This window comes from Erpetoichthys calabaricus, chromosome 17 (genome assembly GCF_900747795.2).
Source record: "Erpetoichthys calabaricus chromosome 17, fErpCal1.3, whole genome shotgun sequence".
Lineage (NCBI taxonomy): Eukaryota > Metazoa > Chordata > Cladistia > Polypteriformes > Polypteridae > Erpetoichthys > Erpetoichthys calabaricus.
In genome coordinates, this window is record NC_041410.2 from 97,916,099 (window position 1) to 97,931,337 (window position 15,239).

The window sequence follows — 15,239 nt, forward strand, 5'->3', positions numbered from 1 at the left end:
ATAAATCGGGACCACAAGTGAACTATGATACTTAGCACGATGAGAGAAGTTGGGAAATCAACCGGAATGTTCAAGCAAATTCTAGAAAGAAAAAAAAAAAAAAAAAAAACAGATCTAAATCCATGAAGTAGTTCTCTTATGAAAAGTGGAGGTAAGGAATGCCCTGAAGCTAGCGAGTGAGCAAGGAGGGCCTCACCCTCTACCCTCGGCCTGCTGCGTCTCCCTCAGATTTGTACAAATAAATTGTTAACCACAAGCAAAATATGATTCTTAGCACGATGAGAGAAGTCGGGAAATCAACCGGAATGTTCAAGCAAATTCTAGAAAACAAAAAAACATCTAAATCCGTGAAGTAGTTCTCTCGTGAAAAGCAGACAGACAAACAGACACTGGATTTTATATACAGAGATTTCATCGACCCGATTCTGTATTTTGTCCATTACAATTGCTTGCTTTGTAAAACCTGAAGCTCAGTGATTTTCTGTGGTGTCACTAAAGTGTACTTTACATGGAAGTCCTGTCCGCATCATTCCGTACCACTTTTTGCTTTCCTATTTTTTATGTCCCCGGACGTGTAATTATTTCCTTCCTTCTTCGATTCATGAAATGAAGCCAAGTCTGAGCACCTTGACAGGCGGAAAGCTCCCAAGCCTTGCCAGATGCAGAACACATGCCAAGCACTTAGCCGCAGAATCGAGGGCTGGCCGCCTGCATGCCGGGTGTAGACACGGATGGCAGGCATTAACACGATTGACTAAGCAGTGGCTCCCAGAACACACCTGTGGCTGCTGCTCTTTTTGCTGATCAGATTCTTAATTTATTTATTTTTTTGCCATTAATCAAACACGTTATCCTCATTTACTGCATTTTGATATAAAAGGAGGCTGACATGGCCAACTTTCTCCAAGTCTTTACAAGTTCTCTTTTTTTTGGCTGTTATTTTGTAAGCAATGCAAGCCACTAGGGTCGTGTACTGCCGCCCTAAGACCCCACCCCCACCCCCCTAGACAGGCAGAACACAGGTTCAACTCAACACCCGTGTTTATTTGCAGTCTGTGCACCAATCACCAAGACTGCAATACACAGTCCATTCCCTTCCTTGCCGCCAGTACACTTCCTCAGGCATTGTCCACTCCTTCCTCCTGACTCTAGCCCCTGAATATGGTGGGACTGGCCCCTTTTTACAGGACTCCAGGTGCCTAACAAGCTTCTTCCGGCCAAATAAGGCCCTGAAAAGGTCCACGCACCCCCCTGGTGGCGGCTACGGGTTCCAACAGGGTTGAAGCGCCCACGCTCACGACCCGTGGCCCCACTGAAAACCAAGGGGGCTGCGCTCTATCAGCCTGAGGGAGAAAACTGTCCCACAAATACTCTCTCCCCCCCGGTCCTTCCACACTCTAGGATTCTGGCCACCCGCCACAGCACAAACATTAAGTCTGAACCCCACCAAAGCAGAGGGGGCTCTCTAAGATCTGTCCCCACGCTCACCTTTATAACTGCAGGGTGACATGATGCCTGTTCATCAGTGCATGCAACTAAGAGTTCCACTATAGAAGTCAAAAATAAACAAAAACCTAGAAATCGAAATAAGCTGGCAACTGCTATTAAAAAAGGAAAACAACACGCAATGCTAAAAGCAATGACGGCTGACTAAATGCTAAAACGTTTAAAAGAGAAATTGCTTTGCATGTTTCTGAATGTAGAGGGTACACCGAGGCACCACAGGTGCGCCCAAGACCCGCTTGTTTTTCTGTTGAATTTCTAGACGTGTACACACCGTCCGGCTGACAGACTCCAACTTGCTATCGCTGTCAATGGAGTCCCCCAATTCTCCCCTTTTTACAAGAGGGTCCTCACTCATGGTCCTGTACAGCTGCTAGGTTTTCATTCCAGCCAGTTTCCTAATGAAAAGGCAGTCCCTGCCAAAACTGAAACTTGCTGTTTAACTAAAAGGCTCATCACGGCTTTCATTCACACAAGACAAACGGATTAAAACCGTAGAGCAGGGGGCCTCAATTACAGTCCTGGAGACAACTGCAAGTTTTCACTTCAACCAGTTTCTTAATTAGAAACCAATTATTTCCGCAAAAGCAAAATGTTGACTTACTTTTGACAACTCACAAGCCTTTACTGTCTATTTCAGCCGCATTCACTTTTAATTGTTTCCCCATTTTTCTTACCCAGCCACTACTTAATAAGGAGATGCAAAATAACAAAGAACCCATCAGCTCTCCCGCTAACACGGGCCCCCTTTACTAAAGTGAGTATGCGGCTCGAGGTATCCGTGCTAATAAAATGTTTAGAAACCAATGAGAGAGAAAAGAGAAGGGCTGTGAAGTGAAAACATATCCGCCAAACATATGGACACGGAAAAGGAAACTCGACAATGTAATTAAAATGTGTCATGCGTGAATGAAGGCACTAACCAGCCAGAGAGGTAAACACAAAGCTTCATAATCAGCAAAGATCGTCTTCTAATTAGGAAACTGGCCAGCACAAAATCCTGTGGTACTGCGATTGTGGACCCCCTGATTTACAACGAATCTACAGGGGCTCGTCTCTTAACTGGCACTGAAGCACAGAGGCAGGGACTGGCGTGTTACCTGGTCGGCCCAATGAGCTACTATGGCGCGGTTAATGTCGATTTATTTATACAGCACAATTAAAACACCACCAGCGATTCTGTAACCAAAGTGCTTTACAAAGAAGAGGGGTCCCCAACTCTGGTCCTGGAGGGCAACAGTGGCTGCAGGTTTTCATACTCACCCTTTACTTAACGAGTGACCCGTTTTTGCTGCTAATTAACTTCTAATTTTAATTGACTTGTTCTTGAAGACTCAGACCCCTTAAGTGTTTCTTTTTCCTTAATTAGCAGCCAAACAATAATGAGATGCAAAATAAGCCCAAAACAACTGGCGTCCATCATGCAAGATCTGAAAATAAAGAAAGGTGAAGGTCTCAGGAATGTCGATCTGCTCAGGTCCCCAGTGCTCATAGAAAAGAGAAAATCCACAATTTCAGAAATGCCTGCTGTGGCACAATGAAAGCAGCAACAAACCAAGGAATTAAAGAACGAGTTTAATTAACGACGAGACTCGGTGCCTCATTAAGCTACTGGGTGGAGTTAAAGGCCCTGACTTAGTTGGTCTTCTGTTGGCTCCCTCACGTCACGTTTGATTTCTGTTTGGGTGCCATTTAAGGAAAGAAGCGATTCAGAGGAACGACTTGGGAAACAAATCCTAGCAAACAAGTAAAATGGAAAGAAAATGAGTTAATTGGCAACAAAAACAGGTCACTAATTAAGGAAAGGGTTAGAAAGAAAACCTGCAGCCAGCCACTGTTTCTTTCCAGGACCGGAGATGGAGACCCCTGACATAGAACATACAATAAAAGCATACGACAGAACCAACAATTAAACCGAAAAATAAAAAACATCAAACGTAAAACACAACCCACAGCAGAGTGAAACAAACCACTGACTAAGAGGGGACGATTACCAGTATCACTGAAGATCACGAAAAACTAAAGGAAAAAAATAAATGAGTATTCATTCTAGTTTTAAACATTTCATTTCAATGTGCCTCCTTAATGTAGTAATGTCAAGAATTCCACACACACGTGGTGCTGAGGCTGCAAAAGTCCTGACACCCTTAGGACGGGGGACCATAAGAGACAACTCACCATCAGATCTAAGCTCTCTGGATGGCTGCTGTAAGACACCCAATTCAGATACGACAGACAGGGATATGCCCATGAAATGACTTACCGTGTTTCACCGAAAATAAGCCCTAGCATGATTTTTCAGGATGCTCGTAATATAAGCCCTACTCCGAAAATAAGCCCTAGTTACGATCCCGCACAGGCGACTTTGGATGAGTGATAAACGCCTACCGCTAACGTATGTACACAGATGAACAGGAAATAATACCGGAATTTTGACCCCCCCCTGACAAAATGAGTGCAAAAAGAAAGAGCTATTCTGTCGAGTACAAGAAAGGAATTGTGGAGAAGTCCCAGGGCAAAAATCTTACTGCTTTCTGCAAAAAGAAGAAGTTGGATATCCGAATGCACTACGAGCAGGCTACATGGACAAGAGGTGCTCATTTAAGGAAAGCTCTATTGCTAGACATGACAGATGGGGGCAATTGTTCTAAAGGAAATGGATTCGCTTCACTCGCCCACCCCCTGGGGTGTGCTGCACGGCAGCCATTGAACGCACGCTAAAGAGATGTGGTCGGATCAGTCACCGTCGTGCTGCGTGTTGATCATTTAAAAGTCTGTGTAGCAGCTGTCCTTTTGTCTCACTGCCTTGTCTTGCGGGTCGTTAAAGTGTCTCCGAGAAAATCACGTATCGTCTCCTTCCAAGATTTTTTTTTTTTTTTTATAATAGAGAGAAATGTACATGTTTGCTCATGGAAAAACAAGACATCCCCTGAAAATAAGCCCTAGTGCATATTTTGGAGGAAAAATTTATATAAGATCCTGTCTTATTTTTGGGGAAACACGATAAAATCCTGCAGCAAAATTAAAACCAATTCTAAAACTAACTGGCAACCTGTGTGAACAAGCCAACAGTGGGGACACAGAGGCAAGCTTTCTTGGCTCAACCAAAACACCAGCAGCAGCATTCTGGACCAATTGCAACCTGCAGATTGGGGGGACTTGCTGATCTCAGAATACAAAGAATTGCAGTAATCGAGCCAAGAAAAGATAAAAGCAGGAGTAACTTTCTCAAGAGCCCCAGGAGATTAACAAAAAAAAGAGCTAGAAAGAGCAACTCTTGACCACAGAATGAATCTGTTTCTCAAAAAAAGAGCTTACTGTCAAAAAATAATCCCAAGATTCCAAACTTAAGGCTTACAGAACTTTCAAATCCAACTGGAGCTTTGGCTGCAGGGCCATCTAACAGCACTTCTGTTTTATGATCGAGATCAAGAAAACTGTCAGCCATCCAGGATCTCAAATCTTCAGGACTCTCTCGGTCACACATAATGCCAACATGGTTGGGGACATGTGCTGGTAGCACATTGCTGCACCCACCACCCGCCTGGATTGCCACCCAAGTGCCACAGGTGATTTGGGCTAATTTACAAGATGAAATTTACCTTGGCAGCAGAGAATGTAAGGTGGGAAACAACGCGGACCTCGTACACTATGATAAAATTAGGGTGACCAGACATCCTCGCTCCCCCACCCAAACATGTCCCTTTTCAGATGCTGGTCTGGCTGGAATTTATAAAATCCTTAAGACTGCCTGGGATTTTTTATTGCTCATTACACAGACCAGGTATGAATATTACAAAAAAAATAATCATTTCATGCAATTCAAATAGACGCACTGAACTTACAGACACCACGACTTGATGTTCCAAAAAAAACACTAAGAGGTTCATTCAGAGGAAGCCATGCATGGTAGTAATGCCTTCATTCCTAGGACAGGGCTAAGTAAGCCACATTACGACTGAATACCAAAACCAAATTACAAAAGGCGCTCCAAAGAAAGCAATTTAAAGACGAGTTGAAAAATAAAATACATTTGTTTTGGACTTTGGACGCAATGAACAGGATGCTGAAAATACTCTGTAGGGCCACCACATACAAGTCAACAGCAAATAAAGGTGCATGCAACTTACACTCATGTCACCTCAGCAAAACACGAAAACAGCTTTTGACAAAAAAGAGCACATCAGGAGGCCATCTTGTGTGACCTGGTAAAACAGAGGGAGTTGTAACTGAAGGTGAGGGTGACGGTGAGGACAGGTCCATGGAATGGACAACTGCTGGTCTGACTGCACACAAGAATGTTTTTAAGGTCATGAGCATTACAATACTTAACTGGTCTCCAAATGCTTCACGTTTACAATCAGCTATTCTCTCTCCTAACTTACAAGCCTCATTCCACCACAGTGTACCAAGAAGAGCTGCTGGGGGTCTTTTTTGCCTGCAGCTATCATGCAATTCTGGGGGCTTCCTTCTGATGTCCCAAACTAAATACAGATACTGTTTAAAGTTCATTTTCCAAATTCAGCACAATATACATTTACTACTTGTTTATGTATTGTATTACTTGCCCTGCTAGTCTCTATCTTTGCTTTACGTTTCTGCCCCTGTATCAATCTATATTTCCCCTTGCGATTAATAAATTGTATCTAATCCAATCCAACTGTAATTTCATTAGCTGTTTTTTTTTTTTTTTGCTTAAAAAAATTAAACACAAAACTAAGAAAAAAAACAGGGATTGCCATTGTGTAAAAGAAATAACATAACTGGGATTTTTTTTTATTATTAGAAAGAGCAGAAAACGTCTTGTTTTGTGTGCCCCCAGCCCACTACCGTCTTTTTTTAAAAAAAAATAAAAATAAAACCTGGTCGCCCTAGATAAAGTATTCAGTCCATTTCCATCTCAAATTTAACCGTCTTTTTTTTTTAAAAAAAAAATAAAATAAAACCTGGTCGCCCTAGATAAAGTATTCAGTCCATTTCCATCTCAAATTTAACCGAACACAAAGCCCCCTACAACCAAATAAAGTCATACCGAGTAACTTTAGCCCAACTACAACGTCAAACAACAGCTTAACCTAAGCGGGTCTTCTATCTGTACCATTTAAATAACTAAACACCCCCCGTATAAAACGCCAGACCACCGGAATCGTGGGTCCGACAGAACGAGCGGCTAAAACCGCTGACCCCGACACATACCGGTCTCATGCCCAGATGGTAGGTGTTGCCCAAGCAAATCTCACAGCCCAGCGCTTCTAACTGGTCCACCGTAATCCCCTTCAGCGTGCCCTGCGTACCGACGGGCATGAACACAGGTGTGTGCACAGGACCGTGGGGCAACGACAGCTCGCAGGCTCGCGCTTTGCTCACGGGACACTCAGCCACCACGCGCAGAACCAGTGCCGAAGTCCTCCCCGTGTGAGAACCCATCCTGCAGCAGAATGAACAAACGCGACAACACAGCAACCCGCCGGCGCCGATACACGCACGCGGTAAACGGAAGTAGGAAGTCTATAAAGCGGAAACACGCGCCTTCGTTGACACGTGCGCTTGTCAGCGTTCTTGCAGTGAGTTGTGACGTCAGAGGCTAAGTCGATCAATGAATGAAAGAAATGTAAAAAAGATAACGAATCAGAGTTCGCTGCTGCGCAGATTTGCAAAAAATAACATTTCTACAAAAGAAGAATGCGCACGCAGTCACACTCAAGAGGAGCAAAGATGGTCCATTCAGAGCATCACCGTAATGACCCAGAGCTGTTCAGAACTCGGAGTTACTGTTAACTGGATGCAGGTTTTGGGAAAATGAAACAATTTAGCATGTCAATTAAAATAAAGAAGATTAGAAGATAGATAGATACTTTATTAATCCCAAGGGGAAATTCCCATACTCCAGCAGCAGCATACTGATAAAGAAAATATTAAATTAAAGAGTGATAACAATGCAGGTATACAGACAGACAATAACTTCGTATAATGTTAACGTTTACCCCCTCTGGTGGAATTGAAGAGTCGCATAGTGTGGGGGAGGAACGATCTCCTCAGTCTGTCAGTGGAGCAGGATGGTGACAGCAGTCTGTCGCTGAAGCTGCTCCTCTGTCTGGAGATGATCCTGTTCCGTGGATGCAGTGGATTCTCCATGACTGATAGGAGCCTGCTGAGCGCCCGTCGCTCTGCCACAGATGTCAAACTGTCCAGCTCCATGCCAACAATAGAGCCTGCCTTCCTCACCAGTTTGTCCAGGTATGAGGCGTCACTCTTCTTTCTGCTGCCACCCCAGCACACCACCACATAGAAGAGGGCGCTTGCCACAACCGTCTGATAGAACATCTGCAGCATCTTATTGCAGATGTTGAAGGACGCCAGCCTTCTAAGGAAGTATAGCCGGCTCTGTCCTTTCTTGCACAGAGCATCAGTATTGGCAGTCCAGTCCAATTTATCATCCAGCTGCACTCCCAGATATTTATAGGTCTGCACCATCTGCACACAGTCACCTCTGATGATCACGGGGTCCATGAGGGGTCTGGTCCTCCTAAAATCCACCACCAGCTCCTTGGTTTTGCTGGTGTTCAGGTGTAGGTGGTTTGAGTCACACCATTTAAGAAAGTCCTTGATTAGGTCCCTATACTCCTCCTCCTGCCCACCCCTGATGCAGCCCACGATAACAGTACTGTATTGTCAGCGAACTTTTGCACGTGGCAGGACTCCGAGTTGTATTGGAAGTCTGATGTATATAGGCTGAACAGGACCGGAGAAAATACAGTCCCCTGTGGCGCTGACCACAATGTCAGACCTGCAGTTCCCGAGACGCACATATTGAGGTCTGTCTGAAATGAAGGGATTGTGTTCACAAAATGCTTTAGTTGCCTCACATTTTTATGCAATCGTTTTGTTCACCCCACTGAATTAAAGCTGAAAGTCTGCACTTCAACTGCATTGGAGTTGTTTCATTTAAAATTCATTGTGGTAATGTACAGAACCAAAATGAGAAAAAAGTTGTCTCTGTCCAAATATTTATGGACCTAACTGTAAGCTGATCCATACTTTGTATGTCTTTATTTGTAGTCTTAAAAGAGTTGAGAAGCTGGAGAAACCAAATTTCTACCCCCAAAGTTTCACTAATGAGGCAAAAACAATCTGGAGCGTTTTTAGGGCTTGATAATTTCCTTTCCTGCTTGTTTGTTGCTCCCACACTGTTCACAGTAGCTGACCTGGGAAGGAGGTTGCACATGAGCTGTCATTGATGAATGGTCCAGGAAGGGACAAGTAGACGTATTCTATTGCTCAGTGGAATTGGATTGGGGTTGAATAAGGATTGGATGAAGGATGAGAGTCATTGCCTGCACCCATCAATCCAAAAGTGTACCAAAAGAAGTTGGGTCTGTATAAGACAAGGCTTACCCCCTACGTCAGACTCTCTCTCTCTTACCATCCATCCATAAAGAGAAGACCACTCTGTCCCAGCAGCCATATTGAATCAGGTAGGCTACTTTGGCCTGTGCAGATGATAAGCCCACCAGGAAGAACAGAATGCAACTGCAACTTATTGTGCCACCTGAAACTACACGTCTCGCCTTATCAGGTTGTATGGTTTTGGTTTGCAGAGCCACATTCTGTTTGCTTGTATAGTGCTAGTTATAATGTAATTTACAATTTATAATACTTAGTTAAACGTGCAGGTCTCTCTCCAGCTTGTTCTATTGCTCTGTCTTGTTGCCTGTGGGCATTGGAACAAAAGGCAGTGAAGCAAAGGAAGGCAAAAAGTATGAAATGTAAGACATTTTGTTAAGGTCTACACAATAAAGGGGAAAAACTGGGACCTTAAATGACAAAACAACACTAAATATGTGATGTCACACACGTGCGCTTAGGAGGCAGGCAGTCAACAAGCCCAAAGGTGAGCGAAACATCGCCAGACAAGGGGTCGATGTGCGGTACTAACGCCTCTCTCTTTCTTTCTCGTCAGACAAAAAGAGGAAAAATAAAAACAGACTTTACTTCCGGCTTCCAAGATGGCCACCGAGACGTCACTTTCCCGATGACGATACTTTCAGCTCCATATGGTGACATCACTTCCTTCATTACCTCACTTCCGGTCCCACTTTGATGACGGCATATCCGTCCAACAGTTTCGACGTCGTCGCTTGCCAAATCATTTCCGTCCTCCATTTTGTCCTTGTATATAAACGCCGTTTTTGTCCGTTACAATGGTTAATTGCCATACATGCTATTTGATCAAATCCAGAGTCTCTTTGTGTTTTCTTTTGTCCAACGTGCTTTATATGGGGACAGTCCCCAAACCTTTTCCTCTTGTGGAAGTGCTTTATTGCTAAAGCTTATTAAATTTCGCTATTGCAGGAGAGGGCCCACCAATTTTGTGCTAAGCCACTGCAGCCACCATACCCAGTAGGTAGGCCCATCACTGTTGTGCCCCGTTGTTGTACTGTTGAATGTTTTGTACCCTCCTGTCCCCAAAACCCTTTTATTATTATTCAGCTCCCACTTTTTGCTTATTTTTGGTCTCTTTAGGCTTAATTTGGGCTCCACGTAAGGACATGCCGCACTGTGGCAGACTCTGAGAATTGTTTAGTCTCAAGCAGAGGAGCTGCGTGGGGACCTCATCCAGGTCTTCAAAATCCTCCAAGGCTTTGATCAAGCAGATCCAGTGACATTCTGTTTGGCTTAAGGGTCAATCATGTACTCGAGGACATCGGGGGGGAATTAAGGGCAAGTGTATTTAAAACTGAAGCCAGGAAGGAAAGAGTGGTAGGACCCCGGAACAAACTACCAAGACATGGAGCTGAAGCAGACAACCTCTAAGATGTATCTGGAGGAGATATTGGGACAGCAGAGCTATTAGCTAATCTCGTGGGCTTGGACTGAATGGTCTTCACTCGTTTATCAAATCTCTTATGTTCGAGTATGGCTCAAGAGCGCCTCCTCTGGTCACACAAATATCATTGGCCTATCATAAACAGAATGCTTTTGTCACTCAAAGCAATTATGCGCACTCGGAGTGGTGGCCCTGAGGTTATAGGGATCTGCTCCAGATGGTTCCAATCCCGTAAACGCCAGAAGTGATTCTACTCTGTCGGGCCCTTCACCAAGACCCTTAACCTGCAATTGCTCCGTCCGGGGTATGATGTTAATCTGCAAGCAGGTCCTTCAACTTACAGGGAGAACTTGGGGGTTGGTGGCAGGATTGGCACTCCAGCCGTTATGTGGTGTGTTGAAGTGTCACCCGCTGGTCCCAGTCCTGGTGGTTCGTCATGTGGTGGTTTGCTACAAAGCACTATCGGTGTGTGCTCAGCACCTGTCTCTCTCTCTCTCTCTGAGCATCACAACTACTTGCTATTCTACCTTGGGATGTGCCACTCTCACCTGGCTACTCCACTTGTCACCCCTGGGCGTCTGCTGTGAACCTCTGAGGGCAGCGTGCCAGCACCGGACACAGCTGGGATATTCTTAACCAGACTCAACACCCGAGGTCCCCTGTTCTCCTTGAAGCCACGTCAAGTGGCCCTCATCTTTCATCACAAGTGAATGATTGGCTCCTCCAGAAGTCTCCGTCCGTGCCTGAATTCTTCTCTAAGCGGCTGCCCTGCACTGGCACTCCTTTCTGCTGAGCGACATATCTGAAAAGGGACGCGCTTTCAAATTCAAGACACACGTCTTATGTAATGTTGCCCCTAACAAGTTATTGGCCTCGCTTTGCCCACATGCCATACCATGAACATGCAGATAAGATTCATAATTTCCACTCGGACCTTGACAGGTAAAGACTAGCAGTCAAACACAACACCGAACTAATCTTGTAGGGTGAAGTCATAGTAACTTTTAAGATAAAGGACAAGCTTTGCCCGCACTGGCTGTGTGTGTGTGTGTCGTAATTTCGGAAGGCTTGTTGGCCCGGAATCTCAGTCTGTCTTTTGTTCCCCCCTTTGTTTGAATGTCATGTTTTGTCCTCATATGAACAAGGAAGTGTTTCTGTGCTTTGCTTTCCTTTGTGACAAGAGGTTGTGAAGCCATCCCGCACACACACAGGCGGGACACGGGTTCAAACACAACACCCGGCTTATTTACAGAATAAAGTGTGCCCAAATCACCAATTCACAACCCAATCCCTCTCTTCTCTGCCACCAGTCCATCCGCCTCCACTCCTCTTCCTCCCGGGGGACTGGTCCCCTTTCTATAGGGCACCCAGAAAGACTCCAGGTGCCCAACAAGCTTCTTCCAACCAGACTTGCGGGTGTGGCAGAAGTGTAGCCAAATAAGGCCCTGGAAAGGTTCATACGCCCCCTGGTGGTGGCCACGGGGTCCAACAGGGTTGAGCTCCCATGCTCATGACCTGGAAGCCAGGGGGGGCCCAACTCTATCCTGAAAATACTTTGCCCCCCGGTCATTCCACACTATGGGTGTCCTGCCTGGGTAAGGGTTCCAGCTGCCCGCCATAAGGTAAATATTCCACTAAAGGGTCAGGGCTGCCCAGAGAAGGACTTGCGCCACCTATCCTTTGTGGAAGGCCTCGTCTGGTGCACAAATTAAAGATTTATTAGACAGACACATCTCTTATTAATGACGGCAGAGTGGACACCCACACAGAGAGCGGATCGGTGCCACGTCCTGTGAGAGAACAATTTCCCCATCGTGTTGTGTTGCCGCTCATCTGCGGGGTCTTGTGTCACCTTTTGATATTCAGAGGTCATACCTGGAGGTTGTTATGCATGTGGCCTCAAGTGAGCCTCAGTAAATGAGGGGTAAAAGTGAGTCACGAAAACCTAAACCACCAGCAGCAGCAGCCTGGACGACTGGCACAAAGCACATGGGGTCCATGGATTCCTGCTGTTGGCACCAACTCTGCAATGGCCAGAGCAGATGCAGTTAAACCATTAGGCGACATTGGCAGCCACCTAGGACGCTGTCATCTGAGCGGCGCCATTTATGAACTTGTGACCTAGTGGGGACCCCCGGGGTCGTTGAACACTGGTGATTCTGAGTGGAAGGCGTTACCCATCGGTAACTGGTGTGCGCACTCTGTACCCCCAAAAGGTGGACATTCATTAAAGTCCATGATACGTACACAGTGGGGTGCTGTTCATGCTACTGAAAGGGTGTGTGCCCCTGACACCGAGGGGGAGACCCCCCACCACCACCACAAGTCATCAAGGTCTAACAATGTAGGTCTGTATAGCCTGCCTCGGGCTCCTAATGGGCTTTGACAGGCCCTGCTCCAGAGTGAGGGGGTCAGAGAGAGGGTGAACTTTGCACCCTCAGAGTATAAAGTGTGCTTTGGGGGGGGGGGGGGGCGCTTGTTGTATGCTTTTATATTTTGTAAGGTGGCCTCCATGGAGCGTACCTGTTGGGATTGCATCACATGAGGTGCAGGCCAGGTGAGACTTTTGTGCTCCTTTGGCACCTCGTAAATGGCCCCCCTGTCCAATAAATCACATTTATTGTTGTTTGCATATTGCATTCGCTTTACTGGGAGAGATCAGGTTACAAGGCAGAATGCCAAGTGCCACACCGTAGCTTTAAAAGAGTTAAAAACCAACAAAGTCAAACGTCCTGCGTGCAGTTGGTCTCACGGATGGCCTGATAACCTCTGCACTGGAAGGCCAGATATTTGCCAAAGGGCCAGGCCATGTTTGAATACAACTGATCGGCTGATTGCGCTTGTCACACGCCACTTGAGCAAGAGGAAGAGCAGGCTGGCCACATTCGGGCTCCTCACTTCACAGCTGAGCCACTGATTGAGACGACGGAGGGGAATCACCTGGTGAGGTACGTGTTGGCGCGGGCAGCCAGGCTTCGCCTTCGTGTTATTCACAGGCTTCAGCGGGAGTGCAGAGCCTCAGCGTACGCAGGCTGTGTTGAGGTGCTTTAGGTCAGATGGTACGTTACGTGGCGATCGGCTGTCTTCAGGTCATCCTTCGGTTAAAGCATTCATTTGTGTAAAGGCGGGCGCATTTTGAAGTGAAAACACGCAGCACTGAAAAGTGCTGTGTAGGTAAAAGTCTTTAGAATATCTGGGGCAGCAGTGTGACTCGGGGATACACACGAAAACCGCCTGTCCAGTCAAAAAGGGGAAAAGAGAATTGAAAAGCTTCACACATACTGGAGGAGAAATGATGGAAAATGAGGTGAATGAGTTTAACTCAAATAAATACCATTGTATAGCGGAAATATATATAGTGCCTTACACAACCTCCCATTTCTATCGATCTGTCTATCAGTCAATCATTTAGTGCCTTACACATCTCTCTATCTATCCATTATATAGTGTCATATCTATCTACTGATCTATCTATCTATACATCATATCGTGTCTTTCTCATCCATCCATCTATCTATTTCTTTTACATTTACTCAGACATCTCTTGAGCTACAAAAATCATCTCAGTGTCTTTCTTGGGTTCTTATACACGTTGTATGATCAAAGTATCATCAGTATATACGAAGACAAAGAGACCAAGAACATCTCTGAAGAGATCATTGACAGACGACTGAAAACGGGCAGGTGCATTGGTTAGCCCACAGGGCATAACCTGCAATTCAGAATGCCCGCTGACCGAGTTACTAACAGTCAACTTGTAAATGCAGGCAGGGTCTAATCACCACGAATCCCTTCAGTATAGAAACCCAGAAATGATTGTTGTAGCTCAAAGAAAACAGAAACAGTAAATGAACTAAATAAATATTTCACCTAAGAATTTGTAAAGGAAGAAATAAATGGTGTTATGTAGTAAACGTTTATTGTGCCTTTCTCCAGTTTTCATATCCCCCTCTCGCTCTATCTTCTGTTATCTATTATTATATAGTGCCTTTCATTTATCTCTCTGTCTGTCTATTGTATGGTGCCGTTCATATCTGCCTCTTAATGTAATTAATTAATAATGCAATTGATATGTAATTAATGTATCTATGTAACTTCTTGCTGGACCAAGTTAAGCTGAAAATATTGAAAAACAAACTACGGTAACTACTGATGGTCGGTTAATGTTTAAAGTTCTTATTCACAGCAGAGCACAGCAGCATGTACAGTAAGTGGAAATTGCTTATTATAAAATGACAAATCATCTTGAAGAATTTAAATAGATATGGGGAATTAAAGATGCTTTTTATTCCTTTCAAGATAAACCATTTTTATTACAAATATCAAAACCTTTTGAGAACAAATCTGTAATTGCTTACTTGTTAGAAACAACAGTTGGTCTGTTATATAATTGCAAATAAATGTTTTTTTAAAAATATCTATTATGTAGATATTTTCTATCTATCTATCTATCTGTATAGTTTTGTGATCCTGGTGATTAAACTAAAATTAATATCTATGTATCTGTCTATTATGTCTATCTATGTGTTATATAGTGCCTTTCTATTTATCTATCTATGTAGTGCTGTGATCTTGCTGACTATACTAAAATGAATATCTATCTATAATTTTATAATCCCCATCATATCTGTCTATTGTCCTTCATATTCATTCAGTTGATTACCAGAATGCCTTATTTATCTATCTAATCCTGCCAACTATGCTAAAATATCTATGTATGTATCTATGTAGTTTTGTTATCCTGCCAACTATACTAAAATGAATATCTATCTATCTGGAATTTAATCATGCCCTTTATACCTGTCTATTGTCCTTCAAATTCACTCAGTTGGTTAATATAATGCATTATTCTATGCTTTATTTTGCCTCCCGCTGCTTTGGAGCTGTGGTTTACAAATTATTGCCTCAT

At 44.4% G+C, this 15,239-nt stretch overlaps 1 protein-coding gene across 2 annotated transcripts in view; it reads right to left on the minus strand.

Moving 5' to 3' along the window:
* qtrt1 (queuine tRNA-ribosyltransferase 1) overlaps positions 1-7,003 on the minus strand; it is a 51,788-nt gene extending 44,785 nt beyond the window's left edge. Inside the window, exon 1 of one of the 2 annotated variants that reach the window (XM_028823091.2) lies at positions 6,700-7,002. In XM_028823091.2, the coding sequence (XP_028678924.2) occupies positions 6,700-6,930 (231 nt within the window). In that variant the 5' untranslated portion in view covers positions 6,931-7,002. Of the gene's footprint in view, positions 1-6,699 lie in introns of both variants that reach the window. The other variant, XM_051920549.1, reaches the window with a different exon arrangement.
* Positions 7,004-15,239: the final 8,236 nt, after the last annotated feature.